General features: G+C 38.7%; 1 protein-coding gene and 1 pseudogene across 1 annotated transcript; one reads left to right on the top strand and one right to left on the bottom strand.

The window, feature by feature from the left end:
- Positions 1–18,331: 18,331 nt before the first annotated feature.
- LOC110309794 (cAMP-regulated phosphoprotein 19 pseudogene) lies at positions 18,332–18,668 on the bottom strand (annotated as a pseudogene).
- A 4,478-nt stretch (positions 18,669–23,146) lies between these two features.
- Positions 23,147–24,900, top strand: LOC110309533 (olfactory receptor 11H6). The gene is made up of 2 exons (XM_021182261.2): positions 23,147–23,168; positions 23,954–24,900. Exons 1-2 carry the CDS (start codon positions 23,147–23,149, stop codon positions 24,898–24,900), a joined length of 969 nt encoding a protein of 322 aa, XP_021037920.2.
- The last annotated feature ends 2,944 nt before the right edge of the window (positions 24,901–27,844 follow it).

The raw sequence follows: 27,844 nt of genomic DNA, 5'->3' as shown, positions 1-27,844 counted from the left end.
AATATTGTTTCCAATTTTATATTTTTATAGAATATTTCTGTGAAAATGTGGGTGTATATCTGCATCTGCATGTGTTTTTTGCACTTTTTCTTTGACTTTTATTTTCCTGTTTGTTTGTTTTGCCTATTCTCCATGCTTTTATTTTGGTTCATTAGATAGATGTTTTCTGAGAGAAGGGGGTGATTTGGGTAGGTTTGGAGGTGGGTGAATCTAGTAAGAATTGGAGAAGGAGAAACTGTAAGAATATATTGTGTTGAAGAATCTATTTTTAACTTTAAAATTCTGATGTTATATATCACAGATCTAAAAAAGATCCAGTAATTCATATGGAGCCACAAAGGACCCTAAAAATATCCAAAACAATATTAACAACACAGCCAGAAGTATCATAATACAAGAACTCAAATTATGCTACAGAGATAGTCGGGGGGGGGGGGGGAACAGTGTCGTACTGGCAAAAAAAAAAACAGGCAGGTAAACCAAGGTAATAGAATAGACGTTCTGGAAATAAACTAACGAAACTACAGCAATCTAATTCTTTAGAAATAAGGAAAAACTGTCAGTGAAAAAATAGCCTATTCAACAAATGGTGATGGCAAATAGGATACCCAATCTGCAGAAGAATGAAAATAAAAGTAATACACTTTGTGTGTGTGTGTGTGTGTGTGTGTGTGCATTTGTGTGTGTGTGTGTGTGTGTGTGTGTGTGCATCTGCATGCGTTTCTTGTACCTTTTCTTTGATGTTTACTTCCCTGTTTGTTTGTTTGTTTGTTTATTAGTTATCTGTTTTCTAATGAGAGAGTGAGGTATTGAGTGGGTTTGGATATATTCAAACTGTATCAAGGACTTTAAGAATGGAAACACTCAAACTTCTAGATAAAAACATAGAGGATAATCTTCAAGACACTGGGATAGGTAAGGACTTTCTGAACAGAAGAACATCAATACTAAAGAAACCAGCACCAAGTGTCAACAGATAGCACTAAGTGAAATTTAAAAGTTGGTGTGCAACAAGGGAATCTATCAGCAGAGAACACAGAATTAGTAAAAATCTTTACCAGCTATACTTTAGACAAGAGTAAATACTAAAGTTTACAAAGAACTACATAAATTCAATATGAAGAAAATAAACCTGACAATCAGCCATTGATTTGTCATTGAAAGAATGAACGTTGTGACAGATTTCAAAAACAAAAACACACAAATGATCAATTATATTTTTAAAAGTATTCAAAATCCAAGTCATCAGGAAAATTCAAATTAAAACTACTTTGAGATACTATCCCACTCCAATCAGAATAGCTTTTATCAAGTCTGACGAATGTTAGAGAGCATGTGGGGAAAGAGGAACACTTTTACTAGTGGGAGTTCCAATTAGCACAGAAACTACGAAAAATGGGTAGTTTCTTCAAAAACTTAAAAATATAATTACCATATGACACAGCTAGTCCACCTGAGCATATCCCAGTATTCACATGGTAGCTCACAATTGCCTTAACATCTGACTTCCAAGGGCAGCAGGCATTTACCCAATGCACAGAAACATACACAGGCAAAATACCCATACACACAAATGAAACAATTTTTTTCAAAAGATCAACAGACCATTGGTCCAACTGATTAAAAGAAAGAATTAGGAAATTCAAATTAACAGAATCAGGAATGAGTAAAGAAACAGTGCAATGGACAAAAAATATATATATCATAAGGGAATGCTTTAAAAAATTATACTCCATTAAGTTGGAAAATCTAAAAGAACTGGATAGATTTCTAGATTCATACAAACCACCAAAATTAAACTGAGAAGAAATCAACAACCTAAATAAACCCATGACAAATTTGGAGATGGAGAGAGTAATAAAAAGCCTTCCAGATAAAAGCTGAGGTCCAGGTGGATTCACAGCATAATTCTACCAAACTTTCAAAGAAATGTCTAAAACCAATACTTCCTAAATTAGTCATAAAAATAGAAATAAAAGGAACACTTCTTAACTTACTCTATACAACCAGTATTCCTCAAGCACCAAATAAAGATACAACCAAAAACAAAACAAAACAAACCCTACAAACCAATATCCCTGATAATCATACATGCAAAAATCCTCAATAAAATATCAATAAACAACCCAGACCAAGGTGGTTTTGTCATGAAAATGTGGTTCAACACATGTACGTAAATAAACACAATAATCGTATAAATAGAATTAAAGCAAAAACCACATCAACTCAACACATGCAGAAAAAAAGTCCTTTAGGGGGTGCCTTGCCAGCGGAGTCTCCAGACACCTGCAAGGACCCACACAGGATTCCCCACGGGATCCTAAGACCTCTGGTGAGTGGAACACAGCGTCTGATCCAATCCAATCGTGCGGGACCTGAAACTGCTTTAACTAGGGAAGCAGACAACCCAACCTGAGCAGGGGCACAAGTCCCTTCCGGTCCACTCCAGTACCGGGTGCCTTGCCAGCCAAGTCTCCAGACACCCGCAAGGACCCACACAGGATTCCCCACGGGATCCTAAGACCTCTGGTGAGTGGAACACAACTTCTGCCAGGAGGTAGGTTCGAACACCAGATATCTGGGTAACTTCCCTGCAAGAAGAGAGCTTGCCTGCAGAGAATACTCTGACCACTGAAACTAAGGAGAGAGCTAGTCTCCCAGGTCTGCTGAAAAAGGCTAACAGAATTACCTGAGGAACAAGCTCTAACCAGAGACAACGATAACAGCTAGCTTCAGAGATTACCAGATGGCAAAAGGCAAATGTAAGAATCCTACTAACAGAAATCAAGACCACTCACCATCATCAGAACGCAGCACTCCCACCCCACCTAGTCCTGGGCACCACAACACAACTGAAAAGCTAGACCTGGATTTAAAAGCATATCTCATGATGATGGTAGAGGACATCAAGAAGGACTTTAATAACTCACTTAAAGAAATACAGGAGAACACTGCTAAAGAGTTACAAGTCCTTAAAGAAAAACAAGAAAACACAACCAAACAGGTGGAAGTCCTTAAAAAAAAAGCAGGAAAACACATCCAAACAGGTGATGGAAATGAACAAAACCATACTAGACCTAAAAAGGGAAGTAGACACAATAAAGAAAACCCAAAGTGAGGCAACGCTGGAGATAGAAACCCTAGGAAAGAAATCTGGAACAATAGATGCGAGCATCAGCAACAAAAAACAAGAGATGGAAGAGAGAATCACTGGTGCAGAAGACTCCATAGAGAACATTGGCAAAACAATCAAAGAAAATACAAAATGCAAAAGGATCCTAACTCAAAACATCCAGGGAATACAGGACACAATGAGATCAAACCTACAGATACTAGGAGTTGATGAGAATGAAGATTTTCAACGTCAAGGGCCAGCAAATATCTTCAACAAAATAATAGAAGAAAACATCCCAAACCTAAAAAAAGACATGCCCATGAACCTACAAGAAGCCTACAGAACTCCAAATAGACTGGACCAGAAAAGAAATTCCTCCCGACACATAATAATCAGAACAACAAATGCACTAAATAAAGATAGAATATTAAAAGCAGTATGGGAGAAAGGTCAAGTAACATATAAAGGCAGGCCTATCAGAATTACACGAGACTTTTCACCAGAGACTATGAAAGCAAGAAGAGTCTGAAAAGATGTTATACAGACACTAAGAGAACACAAATGCCAGCCCAGGTTACTATACCTGGCAAAACTCTCAATTACCATAGATGGAGAAACCAAAGTATTCCACGACAAAACCAAATTCACACATTACATTTCCATGAATCCAGCCCTTCAAAGGATAATAACAAAAAAAAAAAAAAAAAATACAAGGACGGAAATCACGCCCTAGAAAAAGGGAGAAAGTAATCCCTCAAAAAACCAAAAAGAAGACTGCCACAAGAACAGAATGCCAACTCTAACAACAAAAATAAAAGGAAGCAACAATTACTTTTCCTTAATATCTCTTAATATCAATAGACTCAATTCCCCAATAAAAAGACATAGACTAACAGACTGGCTACACAAAAAGGACCCAATATTCTGTTGCTTACAGGAAACCCATCTCAGGGAAAAAGACAGACACTACCTCAGAATGAAAGGCTGGAAAACAATTTTCCAAGCAAATGGTCTGAAGAAACAAGCTGGAGTAGCCATTCTAATATCCAATAAAATCAACTTCCAACCCAAAGTTATCAAAAAAGACAAGGAGGGACACTTCATACTCATCAAAGGTAAAATCCTCTAAAAGGAACTCTCAATTCTGAATATCTATGCTCCAAATGCAAGGGCAGCCACATTCATTAAAGACACTTTAGTAAAGGTCAAAGCACACATTGCACCTCGCACAATAATAGTGGGAGATTTCAGCACAACACTTTCATCAATGGACAGATCGTTGAAACAGAAACCAAACAGGGACACAGTGAAACTAACAGAAGTTATGAAGTTATGAAGATATGGGCACAGGGGAAAAACCCCATTAAAAAATGGGGCTCAGAACTGAACAAAGAATTCTCACCTGAGGAATACAGAATGGCAGAGAAGCACCTGAAAAAATATTCAACATCCTTAATCCTCAGGGAAATGCAAATCAAAACAACCCTGAGATTCCACCTCACACCAGTCAGAATGGCTAAGATCAAAAATTCAGGTGACAGCAGATGCTGGCGAGGATGTGGAGAAAGAGGAACACTCCTCCATTGTTGGTGGGATTGCAAGCTTGTACAACCACTCTGAAAATCAGTCTGGAGGTTCCTTAGAAAATTGGACATAATACTACTGGAGGATCCTGCAATACCTCTCCTGGGCATATATCCAGAAGATGTCCCAACTGGTAAGAAGGACACATGCTCCACTATGTTCATAGCAGCCTTATTTATAATACCCAGAAGCTGGAAAGAACCCAGATGCCCCCCAACAGAAGAATGGATAAAGAAAATGTGGTACATTTACACAATGGAGTACTACTCAGCTATTAAAAAGAATGAATTTATGAAATTCCTAGAAAATGGATGGACCTGGAGGGCATCATCCTGAGTGAGGTAACACAATCACAAAGGAACTCACACAATATGTACTCACTGATAAGTGGATATTAGCCCAAAATTTAGGATACCCAAGATATAAGATACAACTTGCTAAACGCATGAAAGAATGAAGACCAAAGTGTGGACACTTTGCCCCTCCTTAGTATTGGGAACAAAACACCCATGGAAGGAGTTACAAAGACAAAGTTTGGAGAAGAGACGAAAGGATGGACCATCTAGAGACTGCCTTATCCAGGAATCCACCCCATAATCAGCTTCCAAACGCCGACACCAGTGCATACACTAGCAAGATTTTGCTGAAAGGACCCAGATATAGCTGTCTCTTGTGAGACTATGCCGGGGCCTAGCAAACACAGAAGTGGATGCTCACAGACAGCTAGTGGATGGATCACAGGGCTCCCAATGGAGGAGCTAGAGAAAGTACCCAAGGAGCTTAAGGGATCTGCAACCTTATAGGTGGAACAACATTATGCACTATCAAGTTCCCCGGAGCTCTTGACTCTAGCTTTATATGTATCAAAAGATGGCCTAGTCGGCCATCACTGGAAAGAGAGGCCCATTGGACACACAAAGTTTATATGCCCCAGTACAGGGGAACGCCAGGGCCAAAAAAAATGGGAATGGGTGGGTAGGGAAGAGGGGGGAGAGTATGGGGGACTTTTGAGATAGCATTGGAAATGTAATTGAGGAAAATATGTAATAAAAAAAATAAAAATTAAAAAAATTCCTTTAATAAATCCAACATATTTTTATGATAAAGGTCCTAAAGAAAGCAGGACTGGAATGATAATACTGCAACATAATAAAAATTTTAAATGATAAAAACATAGCCAACATTATCCCAAATGGAGAAAAATTCAAAGTAAACCCACTGAAATCAAGGGAAAAAATGGCTATTCATTACCCCCTTCAGTATAGTGCTAGGAGCACTAGCTGGCACAGTAAGGTAATAAGTAACTAGATAGATAGATAGATAGATAGATAGATAGATAGATAGATAGATAGATAGATAGATAGATAGATAGATAGATAGAATAGTTAAAGGAATATGAAAGGAAAAGAAGTCAAGTTATCTCTTTGCAAATGATGTATTATACGTAAGAGATCCCAAAAATTACATAAACAATTCAAGGAAGAAGGAATGATTCAGACTTTCTGTTCACCAACAACAAACACTGAGAAGAATATCATAAACACATTTTTTTAGGTATTTTCCTCAATTACATTTCCAATGCTATCCAAAAAGTCCCCAATACACTCCCCCCCCCAGGCCCCCCACCCACCCACCCCCACCCCTTGGCCCTGGCATTCCCCTGTACTGGGGCATATAAAGTTGGCAAGTACAATGGGCCTCTCTTTCCAGTGATGGCTGACTAGGCCATCTTTTGATACAAATGCAGCTAGAGTCAAGAGCTCTGGGGTACTGGTTAGTTCATAATAATGTTCCACCTATGGGGTTGCAGTTCCCTTTAAGCTCCTTAGGTACTTTCTCTAGCTCCTCCATTAGGGGACAGTGATCCATCCAGTAGCGGACTGTGAGCATCCACTTCTGTGTTTGCTAGGCCCCGGCATTGTCTCACAAAAGACAGCTATATCTGGGTCCTTTCAGCAAAATCTTGCTAGTGTATGCACTGGTGTCAGCTTTTGGAAGCTGATTATGGGATGGATCCCTGGATATGGCAGTCTTTAGATGGTCCATCCTTTCTTCACAGCTCCAAATTTTATCTCTGTAACTCTTTCCATGGGTGTTTTGTTCCCAATACTAAGGAGGGGCACAGTGTCCACACTTTGGTCTTCGTTCTTCTTGAGTTTCATGCGTTTAACAAATTGTATCTTATATCTTGGGTATCCTAAGTTTTTGGGCTAATATCCACTTATCAGTGAGTACATATTGTGTGAGTTCCTTTGTGAATATGTTACCTCACTCAGGATGATGCCCTCCAGATCCATCCATTTGCCTAGGAATTTCATAAATTCATTCCTTTTAATAGCTGAGTAAAACTCCATTGTGTAAATGTACCACATTTTCTATATCCATTCCTCTGTTGAGGGGCATCTGGGTTCTTTCCAGCTTCTGGCTATTATAAATAAGGCTGCTATGAACATAGTGGAGCATGTGTCCTACTTACCGGTTGGAACATCTTCTGGATATATACCCAGGAGAGGTATTGCTGGGTCCTCTGATAGTATTATGACCAATTTTCTGAGGAACCGCCAAACTGATTTCCAGAGTGGTTGTACCAGCTTGCAATCCCACCAACAATGAAGGAGTGTTCCTCTTTCTCCACATCCTCGCCAGAATCTGCTGTCACCTGAATTTTTGATCTTAGCCATTCTGACTGGTGTGAGGTGGAATCTCAGGTTTGTTTTGAGTTGCATTTCCCTGATGATTAAGGATGTTGAACATTTTTTCCGGTGCTTCTCTGCCATTCGGTATTCCTTAGGTGAGAATTCTTTGTTCAGTTCTGAGCCCCATTTTTTTAACGGGGTTATTTGATTTTCTGGAGTCCACCTTCTTGAGTTCTTTATATATATTGGATATTAGTCCCCTATCTGATTTAGGATAGGAAAAGATCCTTTCCCAATCTGTTGGTGTTCTTTTTGTCTTATTGACGGTGTCTTTTGCTTGCAGAAGCTTTGCAGTTTCATGAGGTCCCACTTGTCAATTCTCGATCTTACAGCACAAGCCTTTGCTGTTCTATTCAGGAATTTTTCCCCTGTACCCATATCTTCGAGGCTTTTCCCTACTTTCTCCTCTATAAGTTTCAGTGTCATTGGTTTTATGTGGAGTTCCTTAATCCACTTAGATTTGACCTTAGTACAAGGAGATAGGAATGGATCAATTCGCATTCTTCTACATGATAACCGCCAGTTGTGCCAGCACCATTTGTTGAAAATGGTGTCTTTTTTCCACTGGATGGTTTTTGCTCCCTTGTCAAAGATCAAGTGACCATAGGTATGTGGGTTGATCTCAGGGTCTTCAATTCTGTTCCATTGGTCTACTTGTCTGTCTTTATACCAGTACCATGCAGTTTTTATCACAATTGCTCTGTAGTACAGCTTTAGGTCAGGCATGATGATTCCACCAGAGGTTCTTTTATCCTTGAGAAGAGTTTTTGCTATCCTAGGTTATTTGTTGTTCCAGGTGAACTTACAGATTGCCCTTTCTAATTCGTCGAAGAATTGAGTTGGAATTTTGATGGGGATTGCATTGAATCTGTAGATTGCTTTTGGTAAAATAGCAATTTTTACAATGTTGATCCTGCCAATCCATGAGCATGGGAGGTTTTTCCATCTTCTCAGATCTTCTTTAATTTCTTTCTTCAAGGACTTGAAGTTCTTGTCATACAGATCTTTCACTTCCTTAGTTAGAGTCACGCCAAGGTATTTTATATTGTTTGTGACTATTGAGAAGGGTGTTGTTTCCCTAATTTCCTTCTCTGCCTGTTTATCCTTTGTGTACAGAAAGGCCATTGACTTCCTTGAGTTAATTTTATATCCAGCTACTTCACCAAAGCTATTTATCAGGCTTAGGAGTTCTCTGGTGGAATTTTTAGGGTCACTTATTTATACTATCATATCATCTGCAAAAAGCGATATTTTGACTTCTTCTTTTCCGATTTGTATCCCCTTGATCTCCTTTTGTTGTCTAATTGCTCTGGCTAGGACTTCAAGTAAAATGTTGAATAGGTAGGGAGCGAGTGGGCAGCCTTGTCTAGTCCCTGATTTTAGTGGGATTGCTTCCAGCTTCTCACCATTTACTTTGATGTTGGCTACTGGTTTGCTGTATACTGCTTTTATCATGGTTAGGTATGGGCCTTGAATTCCTGATCTTTCCAAGACTTTTATCATGAATGGGTGTTGGATTTTGTCAAATACTTTTTCAGCATCTAATGAGATGATCATATGGTTTTTGTCTTTGAGTTTGTTTATATAATGGACTACATTGATAGATTTTCGTATATTGAACCATCCTTGCATCCCTGGGATGAAACCTACTTGGTCAGGATGGATGATTGTTTTGATGTGTTCTTGAATTCAGTTAGCTAGAACTTTATTGAGGATTTTTGCATCAATATTCATAAGGGAAATTGGTCTGAAGTTCTCTATCTTTGTTGGGTCTTTATGTGGTTTAGGTATCAGAGTCATTGTGGCTTCATAGAATGAGTTTGGTAGAGTACCTTCTGATTCTATTTTGTGGAATAGTTTGTGAAGAACTGGGATTAGATCTTCTTTGAAGGTTTGATAGAACTCTGCACTAAACCCATCTGGTCCTGGGCTTTTTTTGGTTGGGAGACTATTAATGACTGCTTCTATTTCTTTAGGGCATATGGGAATGTTTAGATCATTAACCTGATCTTGATTTAACTTTGGTACCTGGTATCTGTCTAGAAACTTGTCCATTTCATCCAGGTTCTCCAGTTTTGTTGAGTATAGCCTTTTGTAGAAGGATCTGATGGTGTTTTGGATTTCTTCAGGTTCTGTTGTTATGTCTCCCTTTTCATTTCTGATTTTGTTAATTAGAATACTTTCCCTATGCTCTCTAGTGAGTCTGGCTAAGGGTTTATCTATCTTGTTGATTTTCTCAAAGAACCAGCTCCTTGATTGGTTGATTCTTTGAATTGTTCTTCTTGTTTCCACTGGGTTGATTTCACCCCTGAGTTTGATTATTTCTTGCCGTCTACTCCTCTTGGGTGAATTTCCTTCCTTTCGTTCTAGAGCTTTTAGGTGTGTTGTCAAGTTGGTAATGTTTGCTCTCTCTAGTTTCTTTTTGGAGGCACTCAGAGCTATGAGTTTTCCTCTTAGAAATGCTTTCATTGTGTCCCATAAGTTTGGGTATGTTGTGGCTTCATTTTCATTAAACTCCAGAAAGTCCTTAATTTCTTTCTTTATTCCTTCCTTGACCAAGGTATCATTGAGAAGAGTGTGGTTTAGTTTCCACGTGTGTGTTGGCTTTCTATTATTTATTTTGTTATTGAAGATCAGTCTTAGTCCATGGTGATCTGATAGGATGCATGGGACAATTTCAATATTTTTGTATATGTTGAGGCTTGTTTTGTGACCAATTATGTGCTCAATTTTGGAGAAGGTACCGTGAGGTGCTGAGAAGAAGGTCTATCCTTTTGTTTTAGGATAAAATGTTCTGTAGATATCTGTCAGATCCATTTGTTTCATAACCTCTGTTATTTTCACTGTGTCCCTGTTTAGTTTCTGTTTCCATGATCTGTCCATTGGTGAAAGTGGTGTGTTGAAGTCTCCCACTATTATTGTGTGAGTTGCAATGTGTGCTTTGAGCTTTACTAAGATGTCTTTAATGAATGTGACTGCCCTTGTATTTGGAGCATAGATATTCAGAATTGATAGTTCCTCTTGGAGGATTTTACCTTTGATGAGTATGAAGTGCCCCTCCCTGTCTTTTTTGATGACTTTGGGTTGGAAGTCAATCTTATCAGATATTATAATGGCTACTCCAGCTTCTTTCTTCCTACCATTTGCTTGGAAAATTGTTTTCCAGCCTTTCATTCTGAGGTAGTGTCTATCTTTTTCTCTGAGATGAGTTTCCTGTAAGCAGCAAAATGTTGGGTACTGTTTGTGTCGCCAGTCTGTTAGTCTATGTCTTTTTATTGGGGAGTTGAGTCCATTGATATTAAGAGATATTAGGGAGAAGTAATTGTTGCTTCCTTTTATTTTTGTTGTTAGAGTTGGTGTTCTGTTCTTGTGGCTGTCTTCTTTTAGGCTTGTTGAGGGATTACCTTCTTGCTTTTTCTAGGACCAGGTTTCCGTCCTTGTATTGGTTTTTTTCTGTTATTATCCTTTGAAGGGCTGGATTCGTGGAAAGATAATGTGTCAATTTGGTTTTGTCGTGGAATACTTTGGTTTCTCCATCTATGGTAATTGAGAGTTTGGCTGGGTATAGTAGCCTGGGCTGGAAATTTAGTTCTTAGTTTCTGTATAACATCTGTCCAGGCCCTTCTGGCTTTCATAGTCTCTGGTGAAAAATCCGGTGTAATTCTGATAGGCTTGCCTTTATATGTTACTTGACCTTTTTCCCTTACTGCTTTTAGTATTCTATCTTTATTTAGTGCATTTGTTGTTCTGATTATTATGTGTCAGAAGGAATTTCTTTTCTGGTCCAGTCTATTTGGAGTTCTGTAAGCTTCTTGTATGTTCATGGGCATCTCTTTCTTTAGGTTTGGGAAGTTTTCTTCTATAAGGTTGTTGAAGATATTTGCTGGTCCTTTGAGTTGAAAATCTTCATTCTCATCTACTCCTATTTTCCGTAGGTTTGGTCTTCTCATTTTGTCCTGGATTTCCTGGATGTTTTGAGTTAGGATCTTTTTGGATTTTGTATTTTCTTTGATTGTCATGCCGATGTTCTCTATGGAGTCTTCTGCACCTGAGATTCTCTCTTCCATCTCTTGTATTCTGTTGCTGATGCTCGCATCTATGGTTCCAGATTTCTTTCCTAGGGTTTCTATCTCCAGTGTTGCCTCAATTTGGGTTTTCTTCATTGTCTCTACTTCCCTTTTTAAGTCTTGGATGGTTTTATTCAATTCCATCACCTGTTTGTTGTGCTTCCTCTTTAATATCTTCTACCTGTTTAGCAGTGTTCTCCTGCAATTCTTTAAGGGATTTTTGTGCTTCCTCTTTAATGTCTTCTACCTGTTTAGCAGTGTTCTCCTGCAATTCTTTAAGGGATTTTTGTGCTTCCTCTTTAATGTCTTCTACCTGTTTAGCAGTGTTCTCCTGTATTTCTTTAAGTGTGTTATTAAAGTCCTTCTTGATGTCCTCTACCATCATCATGAGATATGCTTTTAGATCCGGGTCTAGCTTCTCCAGTGTGTTGGGGTGCCCTGGACTGGGCGAAGTGGGAGTGCTGGATTCTGATGATGGTGAGTGGTCTTGGTTTCTGTTAGTAAGATTATTATGTTTACCTTTCGCCATCTGGTAATCTCTGGGGTTAGTTGTTATCGTTGTCACTGTTTAAAGATTGGAGCAGACACTGTGTTCCACTCACCAGAAGTCTTAAGATCCTGTGGCGGGTGTCGTGGGTAGCTGGCGGGTGTCAGCTGACCCTGCGCCCTAGCTACCCAGGTGTTGGTCAGACCGGAAGAGGCTTGTGGCCCTACTCAGGCTGGTTTTCTGCTTCCCTAACTAATGCAGTCTCAGGTCCCGCGCGCTATTGGATTGGAGCAGAAGCTGTGTTCCACTCACCAGAAGTCTTAAGATCCTGTGGCAGGTGTTGTGGGTAGCTGGTGAGTGTCAGCTGACCCTGCGCCCCAGCCACCCCAGTGGCCCCACTCAGGCCGTCTTTCTGCTTCCCTCCATAAACACATTTTTGTTTACAGAAATATCAAAGAAAAAAACTAGGAGAATCCTAACCAAAGAAGCAAAAGACCTCTATAATGAAAGCAACAAATGTCTGGGAAAAGTGATATTAAAGAAGACATTAGGAAATCGAAAGATTTCCCATGTTTATTGATTGGTAGAATTAATACTGTGAGGATTTTTCACAGGAGGGATGATAGAACACAGTGTTATATAGGGTTAAAGGGGAATCATGAAACAAGTGTTAAATTGGGAATGTGAGTTTTCTCAAGGAACATACTCCCTGGTAAGTTGACCCTACTCCTATGGAATACCACATATCTAAGAATATTGTGGTATCGCAAATTGGTTGTAATGAGTTAAGAAGAAAGGATACAAAACTGAGTGAGTAGGAAAGAGAGTTAATCTGAGAAGTGCTGGAAGAGAGAGGTGACTATGAACAAAGCACATTGTACAAAACTCTCAGAGAACTAATAAATAAATACATATAATAAAACACTAAGAGAAGAAAATGAAACAATTAAAACACTTGATAATCTTAATGATAACAAGAAATAAGTGAATGAGCAACAACAAATGGGAAAATGTTCTTTCTGTAAATACAAAATGAATGTGTACAGGTGTGGAAAGTATAAACAATTACACTGTGAATATTCTGTACATTTTACAGTGAAAGGGATTTCTGAAAGACAAATAATTCTCCAGAAATATTGCAACTTAATATTGCCTTTAGGAATGCTTATTCCTGCTCTGTAACCCAGTTTATCTAAACTACATGAAAAACAAAGATGAGAGATTGCATGCCTAGGACTATCAAGGGAGCCATAAGCTATCGTGGAGGGAGACAGAAGACATTGCAGTAATCTATTACAAAATGTTAATTGTACCCCATGAGACTCTCAATTGCACTTACCTCTCTTCTAATCACATTTACCTTATTTCTTAACTCTCTTTATGCAGCTTATACATCACTGCTTTCAGATATTCTCAGAAAATTAATAATATATAAAAGACACCTTTTGAACTTCCACTGTAGAGCAATCTTGGGTTCCTGGAGGTCATTGAGGTCTTTATATCATCCTTTTTTATTTTTATAGGCTTGTGAGCTGACTAAACACATCATTAAGTTAAAATATTATGTCAAATTTTCATTTGGTACAATCAGTATGCCAAACACCACAGCTTACCTACACTGAACATTGTAGTATATTTATTGTTAATGCTCACATTGTATGGTTGACTGAGAACTGTACATCTGAAGAAAATCTCTTGGCACTTTTCCTCCTTCTCCCTATTCTATTTTTCCCAGCTCTTTTATCGAGCCTCGGGGAAAATTCAAATTATTAAGACACCATTTCTATTGAATGTTTACCTCTTTTACACCATCATAAAATAAAACTCGTAAAGAGCTGAGTGAGTTGGGACTGTCTGTACAGCCCCTGATGAAAATATCAGTTTATTGGTTATAAAGCCCACACAAAGATTGTTCTAAGTCTGTGCTTCCCTTATTAGAAAAGAACAGGCTTCTAAGAGATAACAACCAAACATGACAAAATAAAATATAAAAAGATGAATCAAAAACTAACATATTAAAGTAAAACACAGCAACCCAACAGGAGAGTCTCAAGAGCAGGCACAAGAGTCAGAGAGCTACTTGTTCTCATAGTCAGGAATCTCAAAAAATGCTTAGCTAAAAGCCAGACTGTATACACAGAGGAGTTGTGTTGGCCTGTGCTTGCTGTTTCAGTCTCCTATACAACTCACTGACCATGGAGAAGTTGAGCTGATGCCTATAGAAAACCTTTACCCCTACATTCCAGTGTTTTTGGTACAGGAAGATGATCTATGAACTACCAAAAAAGATGTATAAATATTAACCCAGGTACAAAACCTTAATCTACCATCTGTTCTGCCTACAAAATATACTATGGTAGTACAAAACTTTTGGTAGTAACCAACCAATATCTACTTTGATTTAAGACTCATGTCACAAGATGAAATCAATACCTCAAATTGCTTGGGTGACCAAGAATCAGAGTTTAGATAGTCCAGAGATCTAGGGTAAAACAAAATACTATTGTCTTAGTCAGAGTTTCTATTCCTGTACAAACATCATGACCAAGAAGCAAGTTGGGGAGGAAAGGGTTTATTCAGCTTCCACTTCCCACATTGCTTCTCATCACCAAAAGAAGTCAAGATGGAAATTCAAGCAGGTCAGGAAGCAGGAGCTAATGCAGAGGTCATGGAAGGATGTTACTTACTGGCTTGCTTCCCCTGACTTGCTCAGGTTGTTTTCTTATAGAAGCCAAGACTACCAGCCCAGAGATGGCACCACCCACAAGGGGCCCTCCCCGCTTGATCTCTAATTGAGAAAATACATTACAGCTGGATCTCATGGAAGCATTTCCTCACCTGAAGCTCCTTTCTTTGTGATAACTCCAGCTTGTGTAAATTGACATAACTGTTCATAAGGACCACCAAAAGCAATTTACTTCCTATTACACCTTTACTAGTCTCCTTCAAATGTATGTTACTTCTCCAGCCTTGTGGTCCAAGTTAGTACAGTCTTGATTCCCTATCTCTTCCACAAGTTATCACTGTTCTGTTATATTGATTACATTTTGGTAATAGGACAAATTGAAGAGGAAGTAGCAACAACTCTGAACTTGTAGATAAACATATCAGAGGATAAGAACCAAACTCAGCCAAAATTCAAAAGTCTTAAACCTCAGTAAGATTATTATAAGTCCAGTTATGTGAGCAATGCAGAAATAATCCTTCTAAATATGAAGGATAAGTTGATACCTTATACCATGAAGAATCATAATGCTTAGTGAAGCATTGTTCATTTAGGTGTTCTACTCTAGCCCATATAACAAATGACTCAAAAAGCTGCTGAGTTTTAGAGGAAACCAGACAGGAGGCACTTCAATAAATCCAGACTACTTTGGCACAGGAGTCATAAAATACACCAGAATACAACATACTTGAAGTATCTGCAGCAGATAGAATTGTTGATTGGAGCCTTTTGCAAGACTCTACAGTGTTAGAACATAGGTCTTTGCCTTCAGATCTGGTCACATAACACAGAGATAAATCATGGCAGAGACCATTGGCATTTGGGAGCAAAGAGTTGTCTGCAGACAACTATTCTCCCTTTTAATGATAAATATTTACTTAATGTTGTATATTAGTGGAAACTGAACACTTGACAATGAACCACAAAATTGCCATGTGGTTTGAGTTGCCCATCATAATCTAGATGTTATCTGACTCACCAACCTATAAAGTTGGGTATGCTCAACAACAAGCCATCATTGGTTGGAAGTATGTGAACAAAAATGGGTCTTGAAGGCTTGCAGGCTGGTCTTAAAATAGTAAGTTACATGAGAAGGTGCCCAATTGCCTATGGTACCCACTCCTACTACAATGTCTCCTATCCCCAGCCATGCACCCAATAAGGCATGACCTATTATCTGTTGGCTGAAGAATAAAATATTGGTGTCAGCTTTACAGGAGATTCTGCATGGTATGCAGACATGATCTAGAAGTAGGCATCTGTAGCATTACATCTCCTCTCTGGGGTAACCATGAGCAACACTGATTAAAAAAAAAAATCTTCACAATGGGACAGAAACTTAAGCAGTGCAAATTATTAGAAATTAGCTTGAAGGAAAAACTGTTCAGATGTATGGTTATACACTAAATGAATCATGAGCATTAGCCAATGGTCTATTTGGTTGGTCAAGTATATGATAAAAAAAAAACCATTTAGAGACTGCTGTATCCAGGGACCCATCCCATAATCAGCTTCTAAATGCTGACACCATTGCATACACTAGCAATATTTTGCTGAAAGGACCCAAATATAGCTGTCTCTTGTGAGATGATGCCGGGGCCTAGCAAACACAGGAGTGGATGTTCACAGTCAGCTATTGGATGTATCACAGGGCTCCCAATGGAGAAGCTAGAGAAAGTAACCAAGGAGCTAAAGGGATCTGCAACCCTATGTTGGAACAACATGATGTACTAACCAGAACCCCGGAGCTCTTGTCTCTAGCGGCATATGTATGGAAAGATGGCCTAGTCGGCCATCAATGGAAAGAGAGGCCCATTGGACTTGCAAACTTTATATGCCCCAATATAGGGGAATGCCTGGGCCAAAAGAATGGGAATGGGTGGGTAGGGAAGTGGGGGGCGCTATGGGGTACTTTTGGGATAGCATTGGAAATGTAATTGAGGAAAATATGTAATAAAAATATTAAAAATTAAAAAAAAGAAAAAAAAAGAAAAATAAATATGTGAACAGATATGCCCCAAAGAAGCCAAGGAGATAAAGATACTTGCATTCCATGTAATGCACATCAAAAGGTGACCTTAGCAGAATACTTCAAGAATCAAGTCAATAGCCTGAACCATTTTATGGGTTAGTGTCTTTCTATGGTCATACTTGTCATTGCCCAATAGGTTCATGAACAAAGTAGCCATGGTACCAGAGATGGAGGTTATGTACAAGATCAATAACATGAACTGCCACTCACCAAGACTGACATGTCTATGATTGCCACTGAATATTAAATCTACCAGCATCATAAATCAACATTAAGCCACCAATATACACCATTCTCCAGGTGACCATTCATCAACACAGTAAACTACTTCCGTAATAGAAAGATCAATGCTTTGTCCTTACTAGAATACTTAGTCTGAATGTGAATTTGCTTTGCTAAACACATTGCTTCTCTTAAAATTACTATCCATGAACTTAAAAGATGCTTTCTTTATTCCCCACCACAACAATGCTGAACATGGAACCAACACCACAGCCAAAGATCAAAATTAGACTGATTATGGAATTGACAAAACAAAACAAAACACACACACAATGAAATGACTCCTAATGATATTATGCTGTACTCATAGATTAGTGCCTTGTCCAGTTATCATCAGAGAATCTTCTTCCAGCAGCAGATGGGAGTATTTGCAGAGACCCGACAGCCCCACATTATGGGTAAGAGTCTAAACTGGAGGTTTCTATGAGGGCCCTCCCTTAGGAGATGGACGCCCATGGATGAAGGGGAAGAAAGATTGTAGGAGTCAGAGAGAATGGCCCACTGAATCAACTAAACAGGGATCAAATGGCCTCACAGAGGCTGAATCAGCAAGCATGGAGCATGCATGGGTCTGGACCATGTCCTCTGCTTATATATTTTGGCTGTTATCTTGGTAATTTTGTGCGACTCCTATCAGTGAAAGTGTGGGTATCTCTGACTTTTTTGAGTGGTTTTAGGACTCATTTCCTATTGAGTTGCCTTGTCCAACCTCAATAAAAGGCATTTTGCCTTGTCTTATTGTATTTTGCATTGTCTTGTTTGACTCTCATCTCTTGGAGACCTGTCCTTCTGTGAAGGGGAAATAGAGAGAGAGAGGATCTGAGGAAGAGGGGAAGTAGAGGGTTACTGGGAGGAGTGGAAGGAGGGAAAACTTGAGTCTGGATATATTCTGTGAGAGAAGAATCTATTTTCAAAACTAGGAAAGGATAAGGGTAAGATAAAGATGAAGACAAAAATAGAAGGAACATATTAGAAGTGGATAAAAAAATGACTAGTTTAAAATGGCTTATAGTAAGGTGGATGAAGGAACATAGCCAATAGTATTGAAGTCCAACTGAATAGTATGTAAGCAAAAGCAAAGCTATCTTGAAATATCAAACTTGAAATATCTGAAAAACAGTAATAGAAAACAAAAGATAACAATACTTATGGAGTGAATTGTTGGTTCTGCTGCATTGAGCCGAGAAGTGGAGTTCTCAGATGCCTCTGGCTCTAGTAGGTTCCATGTGGTGGAGAAAAGAATGGGACCTCTTGGTTTCTGCAGCCTCAATCTTCTACCTGTTGAAACTCAAATAATCCATTTTATATATGTATGTATATATATTGCAGTTCAGCTCTTTTAATCAGCCAGTCAGCTTGCTAGCAACCAGGGATGGTTTCCGCTGAGGGAGGTCCTGTGGAGTGGGAATGTGGTCACCAGTGACCTCTGTCTTATCCGGGGCTGCAGCAGGAAGCTGCTTGTTCTTCATCTTTGCTTTTGCCATATTGTAGTCCCCAGAATCAAAATACTTTTGCCGTTTCTGCAATCTTTCCTTAAAAATCAGAACCTCCAGGATTTTGACCCAGATGAGGATACCTTGCCTTTAACTTTGCTTCTTCAGCTTTCTCTGGACTAGTTACTTTATCTTCCATTTCCTTTTGCTCCCCCGCCAACGCTGCCTCGGGGACTTCTGTGGACATGGTGCTCCTTCCACCTCCATTTTATATCTTGTATTATTTCTTGGTTAAGGTTTCTATTGCTGCAATGAAACACCATGACCAAGAGTTGAGTTGGGGAAGAAAGGGTTCATTTGGCTTACACTTCTATATTGCTGTTCATCATTGAAGGAAGTCAGGCTAGGAATTCAAATAGGGCACAATCCTGTAGGCAGGAGCTGATGCAGAGGCCATGGAGGGGCACTGCTTACTGGCTTGCTATTCATGGCTTGCTTGCCCTGCTTTATTATAGAATCCAGGATCACCAGCCCAGAGATGGCACCATCAATCACTAATTAAGAAAATGCCGTACAGCTAAATCCAATGAAGACATTTTCTCAATTGAGCTCCCTCCTCTCAGGTAACTCTAGATTGTATTGTTGACATAAGACTAGCCAATACATATTAGTATCCTTATTTAATTTAGCTGTTGAATTCTCTTGAAATTCTTTTAGAAGTTTGTGTCCTCTCTAATTTCTTTGAATATACTTATAACCCTGGACTCTTCCAAAGGGGCTATTGGCAGTTGAGTTCTCCTGGAGGAGAAGTCACTGCCTTCAATAGTGGAACCACCACTAACATGTTACCCATGCTCCTATGGGCATCTTTATATCTGTCCCATGTGGGGAGCCCTAGTTAAACTCAATGAGACAGGAAACAAATACAAAAACAGCAAGACATGAAGATAAAAGGGGCACTGAAAGGGTGAAGATTGGTGGAGGTAGAAAGGGGATAAGAAACTCAGTGGCTGAGTGTTACGGAATATATTATATGTACGTATATAATAAGAATAAATTAAGTTTAAAAATCAAAAAAGTCCTCTTAATAATGGTCTATTGATATTATTCTAATGTAAATGCTTTTAAAGGAGTGGAGAAGATAAGCTCTGTTTTCTTCTTTTAGATTTATCTGTTTTATGTTTATTTTATATATGTATAAACTTATTTGTACATATATATGTAAATGTTTTTGCCAAAACTCCAGTTCAGTTCTATCTAAACTCATTTTCCCATCTCCCTTTGACAAAACAACCAGTGACAGGACCTATTTTTGGTGAAGACATCTTTCCTTTCTGTTCTGATTGGTTTAAGGTTTTGTGTAATAAGCTAGAGTCATCAGAAGAAAATAAGAAGACTCAATTGAGAAAACACCTCCATAAGGCCCAGATTTAAGACATTTTCTAAATTAGTGATCAATACCAGAGGGTTCAGCCCATTGTGGGTGGCGCCATTCCTGGGCTGGTGGTCCTGGGTTCTATAGAAAGTGGTCTGAGCAAGCCATAAGGATCATGCCAGTAAGCAGCACCCTTCCATGGCCTCTGTGTCATGTCCTGTCTCCAGGTTCCTGCCCTGTTTGAGTTCCTGTCCTGACTTCATTCACAATGAACAGCAATATGAAAGTGTAAGCCAAATATACCTTTTCCTCCCCAACTTGCTTTTTGGTCATGGTGTTTTGTCTCAACCATAACCCTAACTAAGACACTTTCAGAGATAAGTAACCAGTACAGCATCACCTGAATCAGCTTTCCAGTAGTATTATTTACTCTAACATAGATATCAGTGATTTAGATTTTTAGATTATGTTAAGTTCCAACAACAAACTGAAAGAACATAAAACTTCAAATCATACCGGTCTAAGTTTAACAGTCCTTGGTATCTTTGTATTTGAAGCCCAAAACAGCATAGAATCTCCATGAAATTTGTACCTTGTTTGTTCTCATCACTCATATGTAATCAGTGTTTACCTGATATTATGACACATAGTGGGTACTAATAAATGTTTGTCAAACAATGGTTTGTTGTTGCTGTTGTTGTTGTTTTAGAGGAACATTAATATGTTTTTATTTTATTAACATCATTCAGCATACCTAAAATTTTATTTTAAATTCCGTATTCAGTTGTTCACTTGAGTGTGTGTGTGTGTGTGTGTGTGTATGTGTGTGTGTGTGTGTTGTGTATCTGTGTGTGTGTGTTGTGTGTGCATGTGTGTGAATGGGTTACCCACACACACCCAGGCATCACAGCACACATATGGAGGTCAGAGATCCATTTTCCGGAGTCAGTTCTCTCCTTCTACCACACAGGCTCTAGGAACTGAACTCAGGGCCCAGCCTCAGTAGGGACTAAACAAGTTTATTCTGAAGAGTCTAAATTGAGTAATCACAAAAATACATGGCCCTGTGTTCACACACTTAAATACACAGGTGGGATTTCTTCTCTTCCCTCATTAGCCTCCCCCTTCCCCCATGCCCAGGTACATCATTTCCTCATGATACCACTTGGGAAAATATAAATCGGTAGAATTAAATGCACTCACAGAAACAGAGGCATGGGGAAGGAAGTGGGTACCTCCCAGCAAGCACACTTGAGAACTATGGACCGTATTCAGAAGAGATTTACAAACTCTTACTAATCCCTGACTTGAAAAACATATTTTATTTGGTTCAGAGTATCCAAGGATATAAGTCTCTGAAGCCACATGTAACAGTTCCCATCCATAATTCAGCTTTTAGTCTGTGTAAGTAAAAGAGACGTTTTTGGCAGCAGATTCTCTAAGATCTTCCTTGTGAGGCCAGAAGTGCCAGCAGGTATGTTGGGAAGCCTGCATGCACAGCACAGCCACTCTGTAGCTTCATTGCTGTCAGCTGCTCAGAGTGTAGCATTCTGGGGATCCCATGATTCTGTTTTCCTCTGTGTAGCAAAAGATACTGGATTTTTCATTTCTCCCAACACACTCTTAAAGTGTGTGCACAGCAATATACTTACACTGGTGTTTCCCCAGGCATTTAGAGTCCCTGCCATAAAATTTACAGGAAAAAATAGTGTTCAGGTATGTTGATATTGGGAAAGAGGTCATTAAATCCATGTCAAGACATAGGCTCAGACTTGTACTGTTCTGTAAAGTAGTGATTGATACCTTGGTTAACAGATTACCTTCCAGGAGAGGCAACTGAGGCAGGCTGCTGTTTGACAGCATTGTTAGGGAGTGGCAAATGATTTCACGCAAGCTAAGAAAGAAGTAATCCAGTAGATTCTCCTTTTCTTTAGACTTGATCACAGAGTGTTCATAAAACATAAATTTTTAAAATAAGAATCCCTGCTCTTATAATTTTTTAAATCACTTCCCTGGACAAGTTGCTTAAATTTTCACAAGTGACTAGGGTAATAGAGGAGATTCTGGCTCCCTTATTGATTTTTCAGGACAGATTTCCTTGGTTCTTTGTCTTCCTCCTCAATCCAGCCACCCATTTGTGCACCCCTAAAGATGAGCAGGAAGATTAAAGAGGTAAGTGTAACTGTCTGATCAGTGTATTTTTTTAAATGGTATCAACTGAAAAAAACGCAGTGATATTTTAACTTATCTATGGTTTATCTTCTAATTGCATAGATAATTATGACTCCCCTTCATCACAAATAATGACAACAAAACCTAGTACATTATAAGGTCAAAGAATTAAAAGGTAAGAATTAAGAAATATGAGGTCTATTTGAAAGCCACACACTAAACTGCAATTCTATTTCTCTTCTTGGTGACAAGAATCAGGTAAATCAACTAAAGTCTCATACCACTGTCTACTGTATAGAGAAGTCCAAACTGTCTGTTTTATGTCCAATTAAATTCACCACGTGGCTTATACTGAGCAGATTTATTTAATCTAACCCTTGTTGGAATAAAGGTCATTTCTGCTCCAAGCACACAGACAGCTAAAGAATCACAGAGCTGAAGAAACTGTACACATGAGCAAACAGATATAATCATGCATACTCGTCCTTGATTTGATAAAGCAAAGCTTCTAAAGAGAAAGAAACCTCATTTTTCATATGAATGCTTATTCTCAGAACTTAACACACTGACAGGAACATTGTTAAATGACGGAACAAATGAAAAGTTGCCGGTGTGCTACAATTTGAATTCAGTATGCAAACTTTTATTTCTACTGCCAACCTGGTAACTATATTTCCAGACAAGAATGACACAGTATGTTGCCTCATAAGTATAAATATGAAAATATATCTGAAATTTCAATTACCTTAGAAATTTTAAAACATGCTGATCATAATTACACTGTATTAAACTAATTCACTTGAATAAATGTACATTTCATGAAAATCATGTAAGTTGAGGATGCAGATGTAGACCTTAGTGGAGTGATTAGCCTAGGGAGCACAGAACTCTGTCCCTGAATACAGCTAGCCACAATTGCACATTCCTGGAAACTTTCTCATCTATTAAAAAAAGTAAAGGCAAGAGGACCAGGGGTTCAGGGTAACCCTTATATACATAGTGGGTTAGAAGTCTACTTGAGACCCTATCTCCAAAAATAATTATAAAAATAAAAGAATTTTCATTATAAAAATGTTGTCACTACTAATATCCAAACTTAATTTGGCAATATAATATTTATCACTGAGTTTACTCCAGGTTTGATGAGCACGACAACACTGGCCTCTCTAAGTATATAAATGGGCATGAGGATGGAATTTGGTGAGTATCTTGGTATCTGTGATTTATATACAGTCAATTATTTTATTTTGAAGTCAAAATATTGGTCACTTTAAAATATTTGGTATACAAGTCTACACCAAATCCTCTGAATATAGACATGAGCCTTTAGTTTAGTATCTATGGGACTCCCCAGGGTATGAGCAAGTGGGTCTCTCATTCTTGTGCCTTCTCTTGGACTTTTTTTTCTGCAAGTTTGCCTTGTCTAACTGCAAGGTGATGGGTTTTTTGTACCTATATGTTTTATTTTGTTATGTTTGGTTCTTTGCTTAGAAGCCTGTTCTTTTCTAATAAGAGACAGAAAGAGAGCAGCGGTGGATAGGAGGAAGGAAGGGGAGGAGTTGGGAGGAGTAGAGAGAAAGGGAAACTGTAATCAGATTATATTGTAGGAGAAAATAATCTAGTCACATTAAAATGGAGAGAAAGAAAAAATAAATAAAATAGTGCTTCAAAATGAAAAATTTACATCCAAAGATTCTACAAAGGACAGTGATTTTTACTGTTACAGATGGTGAAAATCCAAATAAGCTAGTATGTATAAAAATAACTGGTGTTTCAGATACCTTTAAGTGAACTCTTTCAATCTCTGAATGTCATATTTTTCTCTTTTGTAAACAAGAAAATAAAGTGTTCCTCCTATTGCTCAAAAGGTCATCAGGAGGAAACAATGAAAAAAAAATACTGGTACATTTTCTGGCCATGTGTCTGTAAAGTGTGAAAACTATCCATGATCCCTCATTTCTCAGTTGTTTCTGTTTTTCTAACAGCTTTGGGATCCAAGAACAGCTCCATACATTTTGTGACTGAGTTTATCCTCCTGGGTTTCAGTAACCAGGGGGAGATGCAAAGTTTCTTCTTCTATTCAATTCTGATTCTTTACCTCCTGACTTTGCTGGGGAATGGAACTATTGTTTGTGCTGTGAGATGGGATCAGAGGCTCCACACACCCATGTACATCTTCCTGGGAAACTTTGCCTTTTTAGAGATATGGTATGTCTCTTCCACCATCCCAAACATGTTGGTCAATATCCTCTCTGAGAGTAAGACCATCTCCTTCTCCGCCTGCTTCCTCCAATTCTATTTCTTTTTTTCACTTGGTACAACAGAGTGTTTCTTCTTGTCAGCTATGGCTTATGATCGATACCTGGCTATCTGTCGACCATTACACTACCCCTCTATCATGACTAAGAAATTCTGTGTCATCCTGATTTGTATCTGCTGGGTGAGTGGATTCCTCTGCTATCCAGTCCCAATTGTCCTCATCTCCCAACTTCCTTTCTGTGGTCCTAACATCATTGACCACTTTGTGTGTGACCCAGGACCATTGTTTGCACTATCCTGTGTACCCGCTCCTTCCACTGAGCTTCTCTGTTATACCTTCAACTCAATGATTATCTTTGGGCCCTTCTTCTGCATCCTGGGATCCTATACTCTAGTACTTAGAGCTGTGTTTCAAGTTCCTTCTGGTGCTGGTCGAACTAAAGCTTTCTCTACATGTGGATCTCATTTAGTGGTTGTGTCTCTGTTCTATGGAACTCTTATGGTGATGTATGTGAGCCCAACATCAGGGAATCCTGCAGGAATGCAGAAGATTGTTACTCTGATTTACTCAGCCTTGACCCCCCTCTTAAATCCTCTCATCTATACTCTCCGAAACAAAGAAATGAAAAATGCCTTAAAGAAACTGCTAAAACTAACAACTACCCAAAACTGAGACAATTTTGAAGAAGTCATGTATTACTTTTTATATCAACATGTTTGAAATTTATTTTTATGATAAAGATTAATAAGATCTACTGTAATTTTGCCTCAGCCATCTCTGAATTCATGCCCATACTCCTTTTATCTTTGCTTTATCCCCATATATTTCCAAGTCCTTAATAATCCCTCTTCTGTCATACTAGCGCTTTAATTTAATTTTAGTTTCTACATTGATGAATAAGCATGGCTTTCTGTATTCTTCTTATATATGATATGCCCCAGTTTTGTCCATTTGCTACCAGTAATAAAATTTTATTCTTCTTAATGGAAAATGCTTGTTATATAATATTATTTTCTGTTTATACATTGACACTAACAGGCACATAAGCTGATTCCATACCTTAGCTATCATAAATAGTGCCATCAATATCACTTTTGTACACTGGCTTTAAGTCCTTTGGATGTGTGTGTGTGTGTGTGTGTGTGTGTGTGTGTGTGTGTGTGTGTGTGTGTTTCTATGTTGTAGCTGGATTATATAGTAGTTCTAGTTTTATTTTTTGAAGAGTTTCCAAACTGTTTTCTGTACTGGTTATACTGATACATTGAATATGGGTAACTTGTAACTTATGTATAATTCCAATAAAGAATTGCTTCATTTAAGTATGTGCTAACCCATGTTGAAACAGAGGAAGAGACTCATCATTCACTGTCCTTAAGAGCTCAAGTTCAAGTTCAGCTCATTGTGACAAATCCTCAGTACCATAGCTTTGTGAGGATTTGTGGCCTTACTGACTACTTACATAGTGTTAACATATACACAAGCAATATTTATGTGTATATATATTCTTCTTCTTATGATATATATATTGAACATTTTATGGTGAAAGAAATCAATTGCATACATATTTGAAGCTTTTTAATCTTTAATAGTCAGAAAATAAATTTTCTTAGATGAGTAAAACCACCAACATATAAGCACCCACATACAACACTCTCTCTAATTGCATGATCATTTGAGATAACACTCTCTTAATTTCAATTTTTATATTAAAAATTGCAAATTATACTTATTCCTTTTTTCTCATTTACAACTCAGATTTTATTGGCTGAGAGCAGAGTACAGACATTTTGCTTCTTAACTCTGAAGAATTACACATTGTGTTCATTTTCACAATTGAAGAGCCATGTGTTGTCTCTCTTTGAATGTATTCCAGGAATGCTCCAGCCTCAAACTTGAGAAGTGTCTCTTAAGTTCTCACAAAACAGTCAAGCACTTATAATCCTCAATTTCGCTGACTCACAATTTTGTGCTACATATAATGCATACTCAAATGTTCCATCTTTTACAACACATTACCACATTGTTAGGAAAATTGACGGCCATGACCAAAGAAGTTACAGTTCTGACAGGGTGAGGACAAAAAAGTATGGTTTTTTTAGGAAGCAGTTTCACTAGAAACATGAAACCAGATATAACTGAAAATATTCCAGACGCAAATTCACGAATGAGACTCCAAACTGCCATTTAGTGTGTTTGGTATTGTAGTATTTTAGTATAGAAAAAATGCTCTCTGTGGAATGTTATAGCAACCCCCAAGCCAGTCACAGCGTCTCTTGATTCAGTATCCTGGTATTTTCTGGTTGTACAAAAAAAAAAAATAGAAGCAAATGTTTTAATTTCTCAAAAAAAAAATTACACTTTAAGAAAAAGATGATGTAGGATTTCCTCCCGCCCTACGTATACAAAATAGTTGATAAAAATATTCCTCTGGAATGCACAAAAGGAAGGCAGGGGCCAAAAATAGAGATGATTGATCATCCATGGCTTTTTTCTCTTCTCCTTCAGAGAATGGAGTCTGGTTTTCTGTCCCCCACTGTCTGAAGGCAGATCTGTAGTTTACTGGTCAGCCACTTAAACTTACTTGCCCTGGGCTCCCCTCTTCCCTTTTGTTTGTACGTTCTCTTTTTTTTAATATTTTATTAGGTATTTTCCTCATTTACATTTCCAATGCTATCCCAAAAGTCCCCCATACCCTCCCCCCACCACCACCATTCCCCTACCCACCCACTCTCACTTCTTGGCGCTGGCGTTCCCCTGTACTGGGGCATATAAAGTTTGCATAACCAATGGGCCTTTCTTTCCAGTGATGGCCGACTAGGCCATCTTCTGATACATATGCAGCTAGAGACAAGAGCTCCGGGGTACTGGTTAGTTCATTATGTTGTTCCACATATAGGGTTGCAGATCCCTTTAGCTCCTCGGGTATTTTCTCTAGCTCCTCCATTGGGGTCCCTGTGATCCATCCAATAGCTGACTGTGAGCATCCACTTATGTGTTTGCTAGGCCCCGTCATAGTCTCACAAGAGACAGCTATATCAGGGTCCTTTCAGCAAAATCTTGCTAGTGTATGCAATGGTGTCAGCGTTTGGAGGCTGATTATGGGATGGATCCCTGGATATGGCAGTCTCTAGATGCTCCATCCTTTTGTCTCAGCTCCAAACTTTGTCTCTGTAACTCCTTCCGAGCCTTTCCTGAGACCTGTTTTGATGTCAATGTTCACTCTGGCGGGGGAAGCCTTGGCTGACAGCCTCAGAGAGCAGTGCTTGGGTTCCACTTTCTCCCCCTGCCACTGAGCTGAACATCCTTTTGGATATTGGGGTGGTGCTGGGTGGGAGGTACATGTGATGCCAAATCTGCCATGGAGCTTTACTGCTTAGCCACCACTACCACAAATTGTACTTCTAATCCACCATATTTACCCTCATCTCTATAGGTAAAATGAACACTTCAGGATGGCATTAAAGACAAGTGAGTGGCTCTGTGAGTAAAAGCACCTGCTAGTAAGCCTAACATCCTACGTTTGATCCCTGGAATGCACATAATAGGAGAGACCCACAAGTGTCACCTAACTTCCACATACACACCATGGCACACACTCGTGCATGCATGCAAACAC

Source organism: Mus caroli, unplaced genomic scaffold (genome assembly GCF_978045245.1).
Source record: "Mus caroli unplaced genomic scaffold, Mus_caroli_1 scaffold_12, whole genome shotgun sequence".
Taxonomy (NCBI): domain Eukaryota; kingdom Metazoa; phylum Chordata; class Mammalia; order Rodentia; family Muridae; genus Mus; species Mus caroli.
This window is presented reverse-complemented; position numbering and strand designations above follow the sequence as displayed.